The sequence below is a fragment of the Convolutriloba macropyga genome, chromosome 4 (assembly GCF_964194025.1).
Source record: "Convolutriloba macropyga chromosome 4, txConMacr16.3, whole genome shotgun sequence".
Lineage (NCBI taxonomy): Eukaryota > Metazoa > Xenacoelomorpha > Acoela > Convolutidae > Convolutriloba > Convolutriloba macropyga.
Genome location: NC_134471.1, coordinates 75515550 through 75530169, shown reverse-complemented (window position 1 = coordinate 75530169; position 14620 = coordinate 75515550). Strand labels below are relative to the sequence as shown.

The 14620-nt window shown below is 35.8% G+C and overlaps 2 protein-coding genes across 2 annotated transcripts in view; one reads left to right on the top strand and one right to left on the bottom strand.

The window, feature by feature from the left end:
- The window catches only part of LOC142337902 (uncharacterized), a 519657-nt gene that overhangs the window by 300091 nt on the left and 204946 nt on the right, over window positions 1-14620 (bottom strand). The window lies entirely within an intron of this gene.
- The window catches only part of LOC142337911 (innexin-19-like), a 37447-nt gene that overhangs the window by 20650 nt on the left and 2177 nt on the right, over window positions 1-14620 (top strand). The window contains exons 6-12 of the mRNA XM_075387547.1: window positions 2830-3038; window positions 4004-4130; window positions 7334-7539; window positions 8166-8216; window positions 8494-8712; window positions 9620-9838; window positions 13854-14115. Coding sequence (XP_075243662.1) covers window positions 2830-3038; window positions 4004-4130; window positions 7334-7539; window positions 8166-8216; window positions 8494-8712; window positions 9620-9838; window positions 13854-14115 — 1293 coding nt within the window. The remainder of the gene's footprint in view (window positions 1-2829; window positions 3039-4003; window positions 4131-7333; window positions 7540-8165; window positions 8217-8493; window positions 8713-9619; window positions 9839-13853; window positions 14116-14620) is intronic.

Below are 14620 nucleotides of genomic sequence, written 5' to 3'. Positions count from 1 at the left end.
TCTGTAACAAGTTTTTGCTTGCATCCAGTAAGAATATTTGTTCATGTTATTTTTTCCGCAATACCTGCTTTGTTGCTGCATTTTTGAGTAAAAGAGTCAACAAAATAGAAAAATTGCTCGACAACCTTGCTTATCTAAACAAATCACAGTGTCCAGTTGGAATTCCGCGAAGCTGTCATGGTGTCCCAAAGATGGTATATTCCCTGCGATGTAACACTCCGTCAGCAGATACCTCTGTTATTCTGCAGGAATTTGATAAAAGTCAGAGAACAAACTTTGAAGCTTTAGTAGAACAAATAACCGGTGAGAAAATAACAGACAACGAAATCCTAAAATAAACAGTGAAGAAAACTGAACAATCTGTAAATTACTGAGAATACACAACACAAGATTCAGGAGGCAATTGACCATGGTGCTTTTTCCAACATCGTTGCTCGTTCCCTCTCATTATCTCTGTCTCAATCAGGTGCTTGGCTTTCCGCACCTCCAATCCCTGGTCTTGTCCTTCTTTTTTTGGCCGATTGAATTCAGACTCTCATTGAAGTATCAAACTGGTGTTTCAAAAAAGCCTTAGATGTTGTCATAACTCCCCCACTACAGGAGTGGCTCTGCCATGACAAATGCTGAAGAAAGGATATATGAACAATTTGGACAAAAATGTGCTGAAGTAGGTATCCAATTTCTACCACTGGCGTTTAAATCTTGCTTATAACCTTGCTTTCCCATAACCAAAACTTTCAACCGGCTTGTTTATCGTTTGCCTGGAATAGGTTATCTTAAGTATGAGGAATAGGAGACGTTCAGACCAAATGCTGATCCCCTGTTACGAGACTTATCCTTTCGACAACACTTTTAACTCCACAATGATTAATTCATAGTCCTGGCCCATCCAAATTTTCATGGCCTAGTTTTTGCTGTGAGTTCTCTGAACAAATGCTGTTGCCAATTTTAAAATTTTGTGTTTAAAAGTTTTTCAATTTAAAATTTACTCCAATTTTAAATGCTCTTCTATGTAACAAGTTTTTGCTTGCATCCAGTAAGAATATTTGTTCATGTTATTTTTTCCGCAATACCTGCTTTGTGGCTGCATTTTTGAGTAAAAGAGTCAACAAATAGAAAAATTGCTCGACAACCTTGCTTATCTAAACAAATCACAGTGTGCAGTTGGAATTCCGCGAAGCTGTCATGGTGCCCCAAAGATGGTATATTCCGTGCGATGTAACACTCCGTCAGCAGTTACCTCTGTTATTCTGCAGGAATTTGATAATAGTCAGAGAACAAACTTTGAAGCTTTAGTAGAACAAATAACCGGTGAGAAAATAACAGACAACGAAATCCTCAAAGAAACAGTGAAGAAAACTGAACAATCTGTAAATTACTGAGTATACACATTACAGGATTCAGGAGGCACTTGACCATGGTGCTTTTTCCAACCTCGTTGCTCGTTCCCTCTCATTATCTCTGCCTCAATCAGGTACTTGGCTTTCCGCACCTCCAATCCTTGGTCTTGTCCTTCTTTTTTTGGCCAATTGAATTCAGACACTCATTGAAGTATCAAACTGGTGTTTCAAAAAAGCCTTAGATGTTGTCATAACTTCCCCACTACAGGAGTGGCTCTGCCATGACAAATGCTGAAGAAAGGATATATGAACAATTTGGACAAAAATGTGCTGAAGTAGGTATCCAATTTCTACCACTGGCGTTTAAATCATGCTTATAACCTTGCTTGCCCATAACCTATACTTTCAACCGGCTTGTTTATCGTTTGCCTGGAATAGGTTATCTTAAGTATGGGGAAGAAGAGATGTTCAGACCAAATGCTGATCCCCTGTTATGAGACTCATCCTTTCGACAACACTTTTAGCGCCACAATGATTAATTCATAGTCTTGGTCCACCCAAATTTTAATAGCCTAGTTATTGCTGTGAGTTCTCAGAACAAGTGTTGTTGCCAATTTTAAAATTTTGTGTTTAAAATTTTTTCAATTGAAAATTTTCTCTAATTTTAAATGCTCTTCTCTGTAACAAATTTTTGCTTGCATCCAGTAAGAATATTTGTTCATGTTATTTTTTCGTTCAGAACTATCCTACCCTCACATGGTGTTGCCTGAATAGTATTCTTCATAAGCTTTCAAATTTTCATTTGAGCAATTACAAGCTCGGGAGGTAGTTAACCTGATTTCAGAAGGAAATCCTGTGAGGTATCAATTTGTTTCGCATGAATTGAAATTTCGTTTCGCGAGTTTATTTGTTGATTCAACAGTAATAGTGCACTGCAACAGAGATTCTGAATAAAATTTCATTGAAATACAGATGAATTAGAACTAGTTATTTAAAAAACGTCAACTTTGCTTCCAGTTACTGAAAAGTAAGTTTTTGGTAAGTAGAATCCGACATCCCTAAACGTGACAATATGTGAATTACAATGGCTGACAATGTCAACCACAGTTTGCATATCTAATATAGAACATCTACAAATTGCTCAATTTGTTCGAAAAAAAGCAGAGCTGAAAAAAGATTGAATTTTTTTTGGTACTAACAAAACAAAATGATGTCGACGATAACTTAAATAGTTAGATGATATCTGGACCACAGCATTTTTTTCATATACATATGAGTCTGGTCCGCCATCAAACCTGATTTAAAAATACTAACACTATGGATTAGTCGGATCCCCCTCATGACGCCCCCCCCCCCCCCCTCCCCCACCACTACCACCACCACCACCGAAATATTTCTACAAAGTTGATCACTTGACTAGGATAGAAATTAGTAGCTTCATGTGCTACAATTATATAGAAATGCGAGTGCAATATTGTACTGTTTGCAGGTCTCTAGCCCATGACAACTCTTCCCTTGAGCTCTCTCCCAAATTCCCACGCATCACCATGTGTGAGTTTGAAGTGAGATCAGTGGGAGAGTTGCTCACTTACAATGTGCAGTGTGTCCTCCCTCTCAATCTGTTCAATGAGAAGATATTCCTCTTCTTGTGGATGTGGATCATGTTTGTACTCATCATGACATGCACTAACATGATTGGTTAGTTATTTAAGATCTTACGTAATCTAACGTAATCTTACGTAGTCCCGGGTTGCTCATCATACAGAATTCTTAGTAGTCATACTAGGTCATATATGATTCCTAGTATTCATAAAAGGTCATATATGATTTGTATGATTTCTTAGTAGTCATACAAGGATCGTACTAGGAAATACGTTATGATTTGTATGATACCATATATGATCCTTGTATGAATGACTACTCAGAAGTGGTGACCCGGGGTCTTACGTAAAGCTTACGTAATCTTAAAAGTTTAAGTTCAATAGATGCGTTAATCTTGTAAGATATGATAAGAATTGGAACGGCTTGTAAGATACCTTTAGAATGCGCAGTGTTCTAAAAAAAATGTTCTGCAATATGTTCTTTTCAAAAGATATCTTAATTATTATTTTAAAAAAAAATAAGCTAGTCATTTGAATTAAATTAATCTTTATAGTACTTCTCGGAAAATTTTTCAAAACTCAGGCATCGCAGAGAGGACTTAGTGTTCAAATTGTGTGATTTTGTTTTTAAAAATATCACGATCAGAAAGTATCTTGTTTCATAATAGCTCTTTGCTCATTACTAACTACTAGATACCTTCTAGGGTCAATTAAAGCTGTTTTATGACAGTGATTTCGGACGACGAACCAATTCGTTTCTAATGCTGTCTGTAATACAAAACCGTCCATTTCGAAGCATTAGCGTTATCTTCTAATTTTTTGATAACTATATTTTTCTTTAAAACTTTTGTGAAGAAGAATTTACTCCTCATCAACTTGAAATTATGCAAGATACAAAATAATTGTTCCTTCTTTTACTGGCTCAATAAATTTAACTCTATTTGATTCAAATTTGAGAATCTAAACAAGGATGAGAAATGGTAACAAGGCGGCGCAGACTCCTCGACTTTCCAGTCTTCAAACAACAGTTCCTTATAATTGAATTTGGTATTTCTATTACAGCTTGGTTGTGGCGACTGGGAATCTCGTGGAACAGAGATCACTACATTATGAAACATTTGAGACTGATGGGGAAGTTAAGTGAGGACCAAATGAGACACCACAAAAAGATCACCAAGAAACTCATGAGGTAACCAGTGAAATGAAACTTGGAGCACCTTGATTACAAGCTTATAACAACTATTGGCTATTCTTGATAAGATTTTGGCAAGATTCTCGATAAGAAACCGTCATAATATTTACGGACATGGATTACCACACAATCTCCCCCCACCACCACCACCACCGCCACCGCTCTCCATTTTACCCAGAATTCCCTATTTTAGTTCTTATTTAGTTAATTTTATTGGGCACTTTCTACTGAGAAATTGTTTAAACTGCAGTTCACAGAGCTGATTGTCATTCCTTAATAACCCAGAAGCTCAAGTCGAAGCTCTGATTAGGTCCTCTTGGGTCCCTGCCTGGAAGGCCAGTTGACTCAAGGGCAGGAAGGCCAGTTCACATACGTATTTATTTAAAAAATCAAACCACTTCTAGAATTTAAATTTCATATTCAAAAAGGATAAAATTTTTTAGCTTCAAAAGACACCACATGACATGGCAGCACTGCCTTTTGGTGCTTTCTCTGATTGGAAACGATAGCTTACATTAATCTAATGTTTACAGCTTGTGACCAAAAGATAATGTACTACTTCTGATCTTAAATTAATTTATTATTATTGTTCCAACATTTTATCAAAAAAGGGGAATTTATATGCGAGGCGGGGGGGGGGGGGTATATGAGAGGCGGCGGGGGGGGGGGGGGGGGGGGGTATATGCGAGGCGGGGTGGGTTACAAATGGCATTGAAATTTTAGACAGAAACAAACAAAAAACTTTGTAGTCAATTTAGTTAGCCTAAACGGAAATTTTTCAGCAATGCTTTACAGTTTGAACCCAAAAAATTAACAAAAAAATACGACCGAAAAATTCCCGAAAAGATGAATAAATTCGTTTTTCTTTCTCTAAAAATTTTGTTTTAAAACCATTTCTATACGCTTTTTTGTTTTCTGCTAGTTAAAAACTATTGTACAAAGTATTTTTTCTCTGTATCAAAAAGACTTTTGAGAAATTAAAGACTTCAGGCAATTTAGAGCTCGCAAATCAAAAAAACCAATACTGAAAAACGGAAACTAAAAGCAGAAAAACGTATTCTATTTAATTTTCTAGAGTTGTTTTTGCAGCGAATTTTTATAATTTATTCACAATTAACCACTCGAGTATTTTCAAAAACTGGAAACGTAAAAAAAACCATTATCATTAAACGAACATCAAATCAACCAAATTCATTATTGAAAAAAAAACGGACATCTTTTCTTATCTTTTATGTGTGTGTTTTTTATAATGTCAGAACAGATAGTCAAAACTAATCTTCTCTATTACTATGCAATACATATAACCTTGAAAGCTGGAGAATCTCTGGATTGTTAGCATGAAAATTTAATAAAAATTCACAATTTTTTGAAAGTGAGGAAATAATTTTCATTTCCCTGTATTTTAAAACTGCTCTTCGGACTGATCAAATTCTCTCCTGGGGTGTTTCTGTAGAAAAGTAAATCTTTTATTGGTTGAAAACTTTTCATAAGAAAACCAAAAATTTCTTTTCAAAAACAAAGAATTTTCCTTTTATTTTTCAGTTGTCATAAAGATGAATAAATTTTCCTATTTCCTTGAAAAAACTCTTACGTAAAAAAGGAATGAGTCGAAAGAGTAATTTTATCAATATTCCTCAAAGTTAGTAATTATCAGGCTCTAGGAACGTCTTTCAACGTTCCTTTACATGTCAAAAGGAAGTAGATGCAGAGAACACAAACAGCCAGATGTTTTAAAAAGTAAAATTAGAAAATTAATTAATCTAGAAAGTTTTGCATTTTCGTTAAAACTAAATTTTCATTCAAAACAAAAACTGTGTTTATTATATTGAGCTTTTAACAATTCTTTGAAAATTATTTTAGAAAACGAGCGGGCGGATTATGCTCTTGAAACATCAAAAAAGACAAACTCTTTCGAATTAATTCGAAATTTTCCTAAAGAATTCCAAACTTAGTGTTCCAGTAAAAAACTCAAGCCTTATATAAACGGGGACAACATTTCAGTAATGATTAAATGTCAAAGAGAAAATTTTAAAAACATCCATATGATGGTGGGTTTGTATTTATGTATTTGTGTGTGCGCGTGCTTGTGTGGAAGTATTTATCGGTGTTCGTTTTTATGTGTGTGTGGTATATGTGTATGAAAAAGGGCGAAAGAGGTAGCTAGTGTGAGAGATATAGTGCATTCAAATGTAAGACAAAAGTAGAGGCATAGTGCAAAAAAGGTCCAAGAAAAGAAAACAAAATTACCTAAAATTTGTCACAAATTGCGGCTTCGAATGTGTCCTATACTAAAGCTGAGTTTGTCTCGCTGAAAACCCTTTTGCAAGATTTTGAAAATTTATGTGTTCCGTCGTGCTCATGAATTATCAAAAATGAAAAAAAAATTCCAAAAACTTTAAAAACGTTACGTTTCAAATTTTAGTGTCAGTGTTTTATTCATCAATACAATTGCCTCAAAACGTTCATACCTAGTTTTATGGAGAACAACCAAAGAAGACCGAATTGAATAATTATGAAGCTTGAGTAGTGACCTTTTGACAAAAACAATTTTTTATAAAAATTATTTTTTGTTTTGGGCTCTGTATTTGTTTGATGATGTTTGTTTGTGTAAAGTGTGATCTTTGTGTATGATTTTTGTTTCAGTCAGATTGTACTACACTTATATTTCTAAAGTTTGTTATCTGCTAAAAGATAGCATTTTTCGAATTAAACAATACGAGTAAGTTTCTCCAATGCATAGAGGTTGCTTTCGGATACTCCCAACGGTTTCTCTGGCAGAATTTATATGTTGTTTTTGCGAACTTGAGAAGTTTGTCGGAACATTTTGTGCTACGCACAGACTCGCGCGAGCCGTCTTGTTATTAATTACAGTGAAACAATGTCAGAGTCTTCTCTCACATTGAGATTTGTGCATTGGGGTTTATGAAATAATGCCCCACGGAAAAAAACCTCACCTAATTTTAGACAGGAAACTAACCCCAATTTTCAATTTGATTTTGGGTCGTGATGCTATGTTCGGTTGTTATAGTTTCATATAAACTCCCTCGGGCTGCTAAGGCATTGCCATGGTTCTCGGGGCATGGCAAACGCGCTACATGCGCAGCTCTTTAATAGCCAAGTGGTGATTTATTTCGGTAGGGGTTTATTTCCTATCTAGAATTAAGAGGGTTTTTTTCCGAAAGCGGTCTATTGGTATGTAGATACTTCATCCACCACTACCTTCGACCTGATGGAGTATTCTTGATGAGACTGATTGCAATCAACACCAACTGTCTGATCTCAAGTGAGATTATCTCCTCCCTCTGGGAGAACTTCCTGGACCATCCCTTCATAGCAGAGAGGGCTGAGAAGTACCACGACCAGATGAAGGACCTCGGATTATTGACAGAGGAAGACGACAACAGAGGTCAGTTCCTATGATCGGGTTCCAAATTATATTTAGGTTTTGACTGGCATATAAATACGAAAACTATAGTTGAAAAATGGGGCCCTCAAACAGACTAACGTTAATGCCGAACAAACTACCACCAACTACTACCATAAATATCATTACGCGATCACTCTAATATTTGTCAAATAATTTGACTTTTTTTAAACAGACTTTAAAAAAGTAAATCAAAGAGACTTTTTTTCTGAACGATTCGACTTTGTTCAGACCGGGCCTCCGCATAATCAAAGCCCATACCTAGAGCAGAGATATTGAACGAGCACCGCAAACATTTACGCGCATACTTTTGAAGTGATCTTGAACACTCAAATACGCTATGAAAAGATTATAAGGAAGCGTATACGAAACAGGTACGGACCAACAATTTGTGGGGTGAACCACCTTGTAATTTGGGTAGAAAAGTTAGCTTTAGCTCTACTCTTTGGATCTTTTAAATCGTGATTGAAAAAAGCAGTACTCTTTATAAATGAAAATCAAGAATCGAGAATCAAATGGCGTAATTTTGACACAAAAAAAAACATTCTTGACTCTCATAGCCAGGGATTGCTGCGTAAATTGCAGAAAAAATACATTCTGCTTTTCAGTACTGGCATCGCTGAAGAAGATGAACCTGAAAGCCTCCAAATCTTCACTGGGTAAGAAACTGATTTATCTTTTGCTCATATCATTCAAAAAATCCCGGACGGAATCTACTTTATCGCAAAAAATTAGTTTTTTTTTCTAATAATTTAATTTCTGAAAGATTTTTAAAAATTAAGATGCATTTTTGAGTTATACTTTATAATTCTCTCTAGCTCTGTCCCTGTCTTCTTTAATTAGGGAACATTTAATGTAGGACAAAAATTTGTCTAATAAACCGATTGTTGGGCTTAAAAGCTAATGGTATCTATTTAGCTTAGGATATCTTTTTAGCTTCCGAGGAGAATGACATTCTTCCACCACTGCGAGTTCAGAACGAGAACTTCTCAATCTTCGAGCCACTGTTGCTGTCTAGCAAGCTGAAGAAGAAAGTTGAGAAGGAGAATGCTGCTGATAACGAGAACAAGTCAACAGCACCAGGGAAAGAGCAAACAGCAGCAAGCAAAAGATTCCAGGCAAAATTTGGAGGCAAACGGGACAGCCTGGCTGAGAGTAAGAGATCATAACTTTTTCGCACATTTCTGAAAACTTGTTCACAAATTAAAATTTTTTGCAAATTGCAAAGTTGGTACTGAGAACATAAGACAGTTTATGTAGGAGAAAATCGCACTCTTCGGTAATCGCAGTAATTATCAGATTATTATTTTTTGATTTTACTGTCGGCGTTAACTCAATCCATTCATTCAGTCTTTCAGGATGAGGTCCTCAAACCGGTGTCGAGACAATTTACCCAATTCCATTTTACCCAATGCCATTTTACCCAACCTGCCATTATACCCATTGTCAGCTTTAAATTACTCTATTGTTAAAATTACCAGAACGACTATTTAGCCGACTATATAATTAAATGGCCCGTGGTGCTTGATATGAAACTATCACAACGGAGCATCGAATAATAGGACGGAAAGATCGAAGAGCTTTGGGCAAGTTGGCATTGGGTAAAATGACAGGCTGGGTAAAATGCCAATGGGTAAAATGGAATTGGTTAAATTGTAATGTAGTAACCCCTCAAACCAAAACAAATTATGGGCCAGTCGCGACTGTGCGACTGAGTATGGACTTGGTCGCACCTCCCCCCCCCCCCCCCCCCCCCTATATGTTCCACCCGACCATATTTGTCTTGAACGAAGGACCTCATCTTGATGTATTTTAAAAAGTTTTTGAGTCTTACAGCAACACCAAACTGAGCCCGGAACTACAGTAGAAACCGAGTATGGTTGCGCAGAAATCATTTGCTTTAAAAAATACTGTTCTGCTATTCACGAAAAACTCTTTTCTCAATTCTACTTCTAACGGTTTTCCTTGTATTTGAATTTGTTCATTTTTCTTTTTTCCTTCAACTTGGTTATTAAAATCTGAAATTAATCGCATGTAGAGAGAAATTTATTTCTAACTCCAGAAAACGAACCTCAGCCAGAGTTCAAAATAATACGTGGGATGGCATTCAGCAACTTGGATGACGAGATGGCGAGTCAAGACTACGAGGGGATGCGGATCAAAGGTCAACAGAGAAGGGGGAGGGGCACTGGAGATAGAGGTCGAGACAGAGAAGAGAGGGAAAAGAGCTCAGCCCAGAAGTACAAGGACCGTCTGAAGTCTTTTGCAAGCTTCCCATCCAGTAAGTCAATAAGAAAATAAACGAAGACGGCTCGTGGGAGAGTGTGAGTAGCACAGAATGTTCTAATATACGTCTCAAGTTTGTAGCAAACAATTACTGATTTTTTCTCATCTTATTTTTATCTCGAAAATATGTTCCACTGAAGAATTATCCAGCAAATAGTTACGTCCAAGTCAAAAATTTTTCTAAACAAATGTCACTGAACATCAAGCCATAATCGAAAATTAGCGTTGTCGATTATGTCAAGTTCACTCTTTTTGGTAAGAACTCTGTTTGATATTTTTTCAATTCAATTGTTCTATATTCAGAAAATGTCCAATTGTCAACAATTTAAATAAAACAAAAATTTTCTGTCCAATATTTACGTGACAAATCGAAAAATTAGCATGAAATTAATTATTTGTACATCTTCCGTACTGAAATACTAAAGTTTTGTCAGCTAATTACATCACGCAGGTGGATTCTGTTTTTGATGATTCATCCAATTTTTGGTCAAATGGAAAAATTGCGCTTAGACAATCAAGCAAAAGTTGAGAAGACGACTGCAAAGTTGGCTAAGATAAAATTCATCCGTTTTTCTCAAATGACTATTGGTTTTCTGTTTTTCTTGTTACAAATTCCCCATATATGATCAATTTGGTTAATTATAGTCCTAGAGAAAAATTACTTAACCCTGGTATAGAGGCCTTATGGATTTAATTTTGGCGACTATCATAAAAACAAAAAACATTTTCGTTCGCTGCTCCAAAACGGTTGCCTTTCCCGTTGCTGTTTTGGACTGCATTTAACGAACCAGTTCTGTTTTTTTTGTGTCACATTAACACTAAAAATAATATAAGTTTACATTATGGAAAATTTCTAGCATAACATCAACTTGCCCAAATCATAGAAAATATTATTTAAACGTATCAAACGCATATTAATGCCGTTTAATCAAACAGTATTTTATAAAGTCTCTAACGTTCACGCAAAAAAACTTTGTTCAAAAGAGAAACCAACAAAGAGTTAAACAAATTTTGCATCTTTTTTTGGTTTCGTCTTTTTCTCTGTAAAATATGATTTCTGTAGTTTTCTTGTGCATAAGGAGTATTTCAGTTGTACATTTTGGTACAGCTTACCGAAACTGATAAGACAATAAATACTTTCAAATTCATTTAAGGTTTCAAAGTAAAAGAAAATCTCCCCTTTATTAAATTTTATCGTCCGAATTTTTGCAGATCTTAGCCATTGCACGAATTTGGGTGCATTCAATGTTTTTAGACATTTTTTCTAATTCCGATTCAAAAAATACCAACGGATCATATATTTCCTCATTTGTGAAAACAAACATTAAAACAGTAACACCAAATTGAGCCTGCAACTACAATAGAAACCGAGTATGCTTGCGTGGTCTCCATTATTAAATAATCTTGGTTTATCTTGATCTAAAATTCAAATGTTTTGCTGATTATTTCTTATTGCCAATCTTTCTCCGATCTTTGATGTTTCTTCCTCTCTCCCTCAGCCTTTTAACTCTCGTTTTTTAATTTCTTCGCGTTATGAACTTGAATTTTTCACGAAAATTTTTTTCTCAATTCTTTTTCTAACGGTTTTCCTTGTATTTAAATTTGTTTATTTTTCTTTTTTCCTTCAACTTGGTTATTAAAATCTGAAATTAATCGCATCTAGAGAGAAATTTATTTCTATCTCCAGAAAACGAACCTCAGCCAGAGTTCAAAATAATACGTGGGATGGCATTCAGCAACTTGGATGACGAGATGGCGAGTCAAGACTACGAGGGAATGCGGATCAAAGGTCACACGAGGGGACTACGAGGGGATGCGGATCAGAGAAGAGGGAGGGGTACTGGAGATAGAGGTCGAGACAGAGAAGAGAGGGAAAAGAGCTCAGCCCAGAAGTACAAGGACCGTCTGAAGTCTTTTGCGAGCTTTCCATCCAGTAAGTCAATCAGAAAATAAAAGAAGAATGCTCGTGGGAGAGTGTGAATAGCACAGAATGTTCCAACATACGTCTCAAGTTTGTAGCAAACAATTACTGATTTTTTCTCATCTTATTTTTATCTCGAAAATATGTTCCACTGAAGAATTATCCAGCAAATAGTTACGTCCAAGTCAAAAATTTTTCTAAACAAATGTCACTGAACATCAAGCCATAATCGAAAATTAGCGTTGTCGATTATGTCATGTTCACTCTTTTTGGTAAGAACTCTGTTTGATATTTTTTCAATTCAATTGTTCTATATTCAGAAAATGTCCAATTGTCAACAATTTAAATAAAACAAAAATTTTCTGTTCAATATTTACGTGACAAATCGAAAAATTAGCATGAAATTAATTATTTGTACATCTTCCGTACTGAAATACTAAAGTTTTGTCAGCTAATTACATCACGCAGGTGGATTCTGTTTTTGATGATTCATCCAATTTTTGGTCAAATGGAAAAATTGCGCTTAGACAATCAAGCAAAAGTTGAGAAGACGACTGCAAAGTTGGCTAAGATAAAATTCATCCGTTTTTCTCAAATGACTATTGGTTTTCTGTTTTTCTTGTTACAAATTCCCCATATATGATCAATTTGGTTAATTATAGTCCTAGAGAAAAATTACTTAACCCTGGTATAGAGGCCTTATGGATTTAATTTTGGCGACTATCATGAAAAACAAAAAACATTTTCGTTCGCTGCTCCAAAACGGTTGCCTTTCCCGTTGCTGTTTTGGACTGCATTTAACGAACCAGTTCTGTTTTTTTTTGTGTCACATTAACACTAAAAATAATATAAGTTTACAATATGGAAAATTTCTAGCATAACATCAACTTGCCCAATTCATAAAAAATATTATTTAAACGTATCAAACGCATATTAATGCCGTTGAATCAAACAGTATTTTATAAAGTCTCTAACGTTCACGCAAAAAAACTTTGTTCGAAAGAGAAACCAACAAAGAGTTAAACAAATTTTGCATCTTTTTTTGGTTTCGTCTTTTTCTCTGTAAAATATGATTTCTGTAGTTTTCTTGTGCATAAGGAGTATTTCAGTTGTACATTTTGGTACAGCTTACCGAAACTGATAAGACAATAAATACTTTCAAATTCATTTAAGGTTTCAAAGTAAAAGAAAATCTCCCCTTTATTAAATTTTATCGTCCGAATTTTTGCAGATCTTAGCCATTGCACGAATTTGGGTGCATTCAATGTTTTTAGACATTTTTTCTAATTCCGATTCAAAAAATACCAACGGATCATATATTTCTTCATTTGTGAAAACAAATATTAAAACAGTACTCGTACTGGTTTTGTCGTCATCCACTGTTGTCTGCAAACTAATAGAAAAAAAAATGTACTCAAAAAGTAGATGAGGGTTTTTTGTTCTGTAGTGTTTAGGTACACCAATACACAACAACTAGCTATGAGATATTAGCTGAATAGTGTTGCGCAACACTTTACAAAACACAGGTAGAAGAAAACGTCCTGTAATTGACGAAGTTATTTTTTTTACTCAAAAATTCTCACTTTAAGGTCAGAGTAACCATTTTATTTTTTTTTTCACCAAAATTATCTCACGATTTTTTCCCTACCACTTGAAATTCTACCCTCCCATTAATTTGAGATCACTGCTCTAAGGCAACTAAATGTACTCTGACTTAACGATCGAGCTTCACCAGTTTATCTAGTTTCTTTCGACGAGAAGACAGTCAAACGAAAAATGATCACAGGAAAAATTGTTAGCACAAAAAGAGCCATGACAAATTAGTCCAACAGGAAAAATATAATTGCTACAAACTATATTTTAGAGCGATTTAAAATATTCCATTTAAAATCATGGATTAGTACTCCATGATTTTAAATTGCATATTTTAAAGAGCTCTAAAATATAGTTTGTAGCAATTATATTACTCCTGTTGGACTAATTTGTCATGGCTCTTTTACTGTCATAGCTCATGTAATTGGGTGTTGAAAACAATACGCATCTGCTGATCAAAAAAGGTAAGATCGCGGGTAAATTTTAATCAATGTAGGAGCCAGGTTCGGATTCTCCCGCTCGCTGTCTTGTGAAAATGACCCGAGCAGCGGAGGCAGCAACGGAGACTTCGTGGACAAGAGGACAAACGACTTTTACCGACCAGCTCAGCCCAGTTCCAGCTACGCTCTCCAGTCTACAGTTCTGGCCAATTCTGATCAAGAACCGCGAGCACCGCGGCTCTCAGCTTATCAGCGTGACGATGACGATGATCGCGACACTAATTCTCCTCAAGACTTCAACGACGTTCCGCTTCCCAGGTAAACGAGAGCCCCTTATGTAAGAACATTTAGTCTTAAAGTCGTAACTCCAATAATGTATTTCTGCGCAGGAAAGAGATTTACCTGAAATTTTGCGCATTGTCGTGCTTGCCATGAAACAAAGTTAATTATCAATAACATATCCGACTAACGTCGGTCGAATTGCTCTCAAACCACAGGCGAGCGATTGGCTTCGGTAGTAGCTAGCTGGAGCTTAGGGACGCTAGCACGGGGGGGGGGGGGTGGAACGGAGTGGTGGGTTAAACTTTTAAGACTAAGAACCACCCCTCACAGTTTGAAATTGTCTCCTCAAAACAGTTTCGGTGAATCGGGTAATTAGAGACTAGTAAGGGGCGTAAGACTCTACAAGAGCTGCTCGGCCATTTAAGGCTATCTGAGCGCTACCTGTTTATCCCGTTTTTGAGGACGAAAAGTCAAATGGGAAAGACGAAACTTTAAAAAAAAACACGACGGGACTAATATAATTGCTACAAACTTCGTTTGA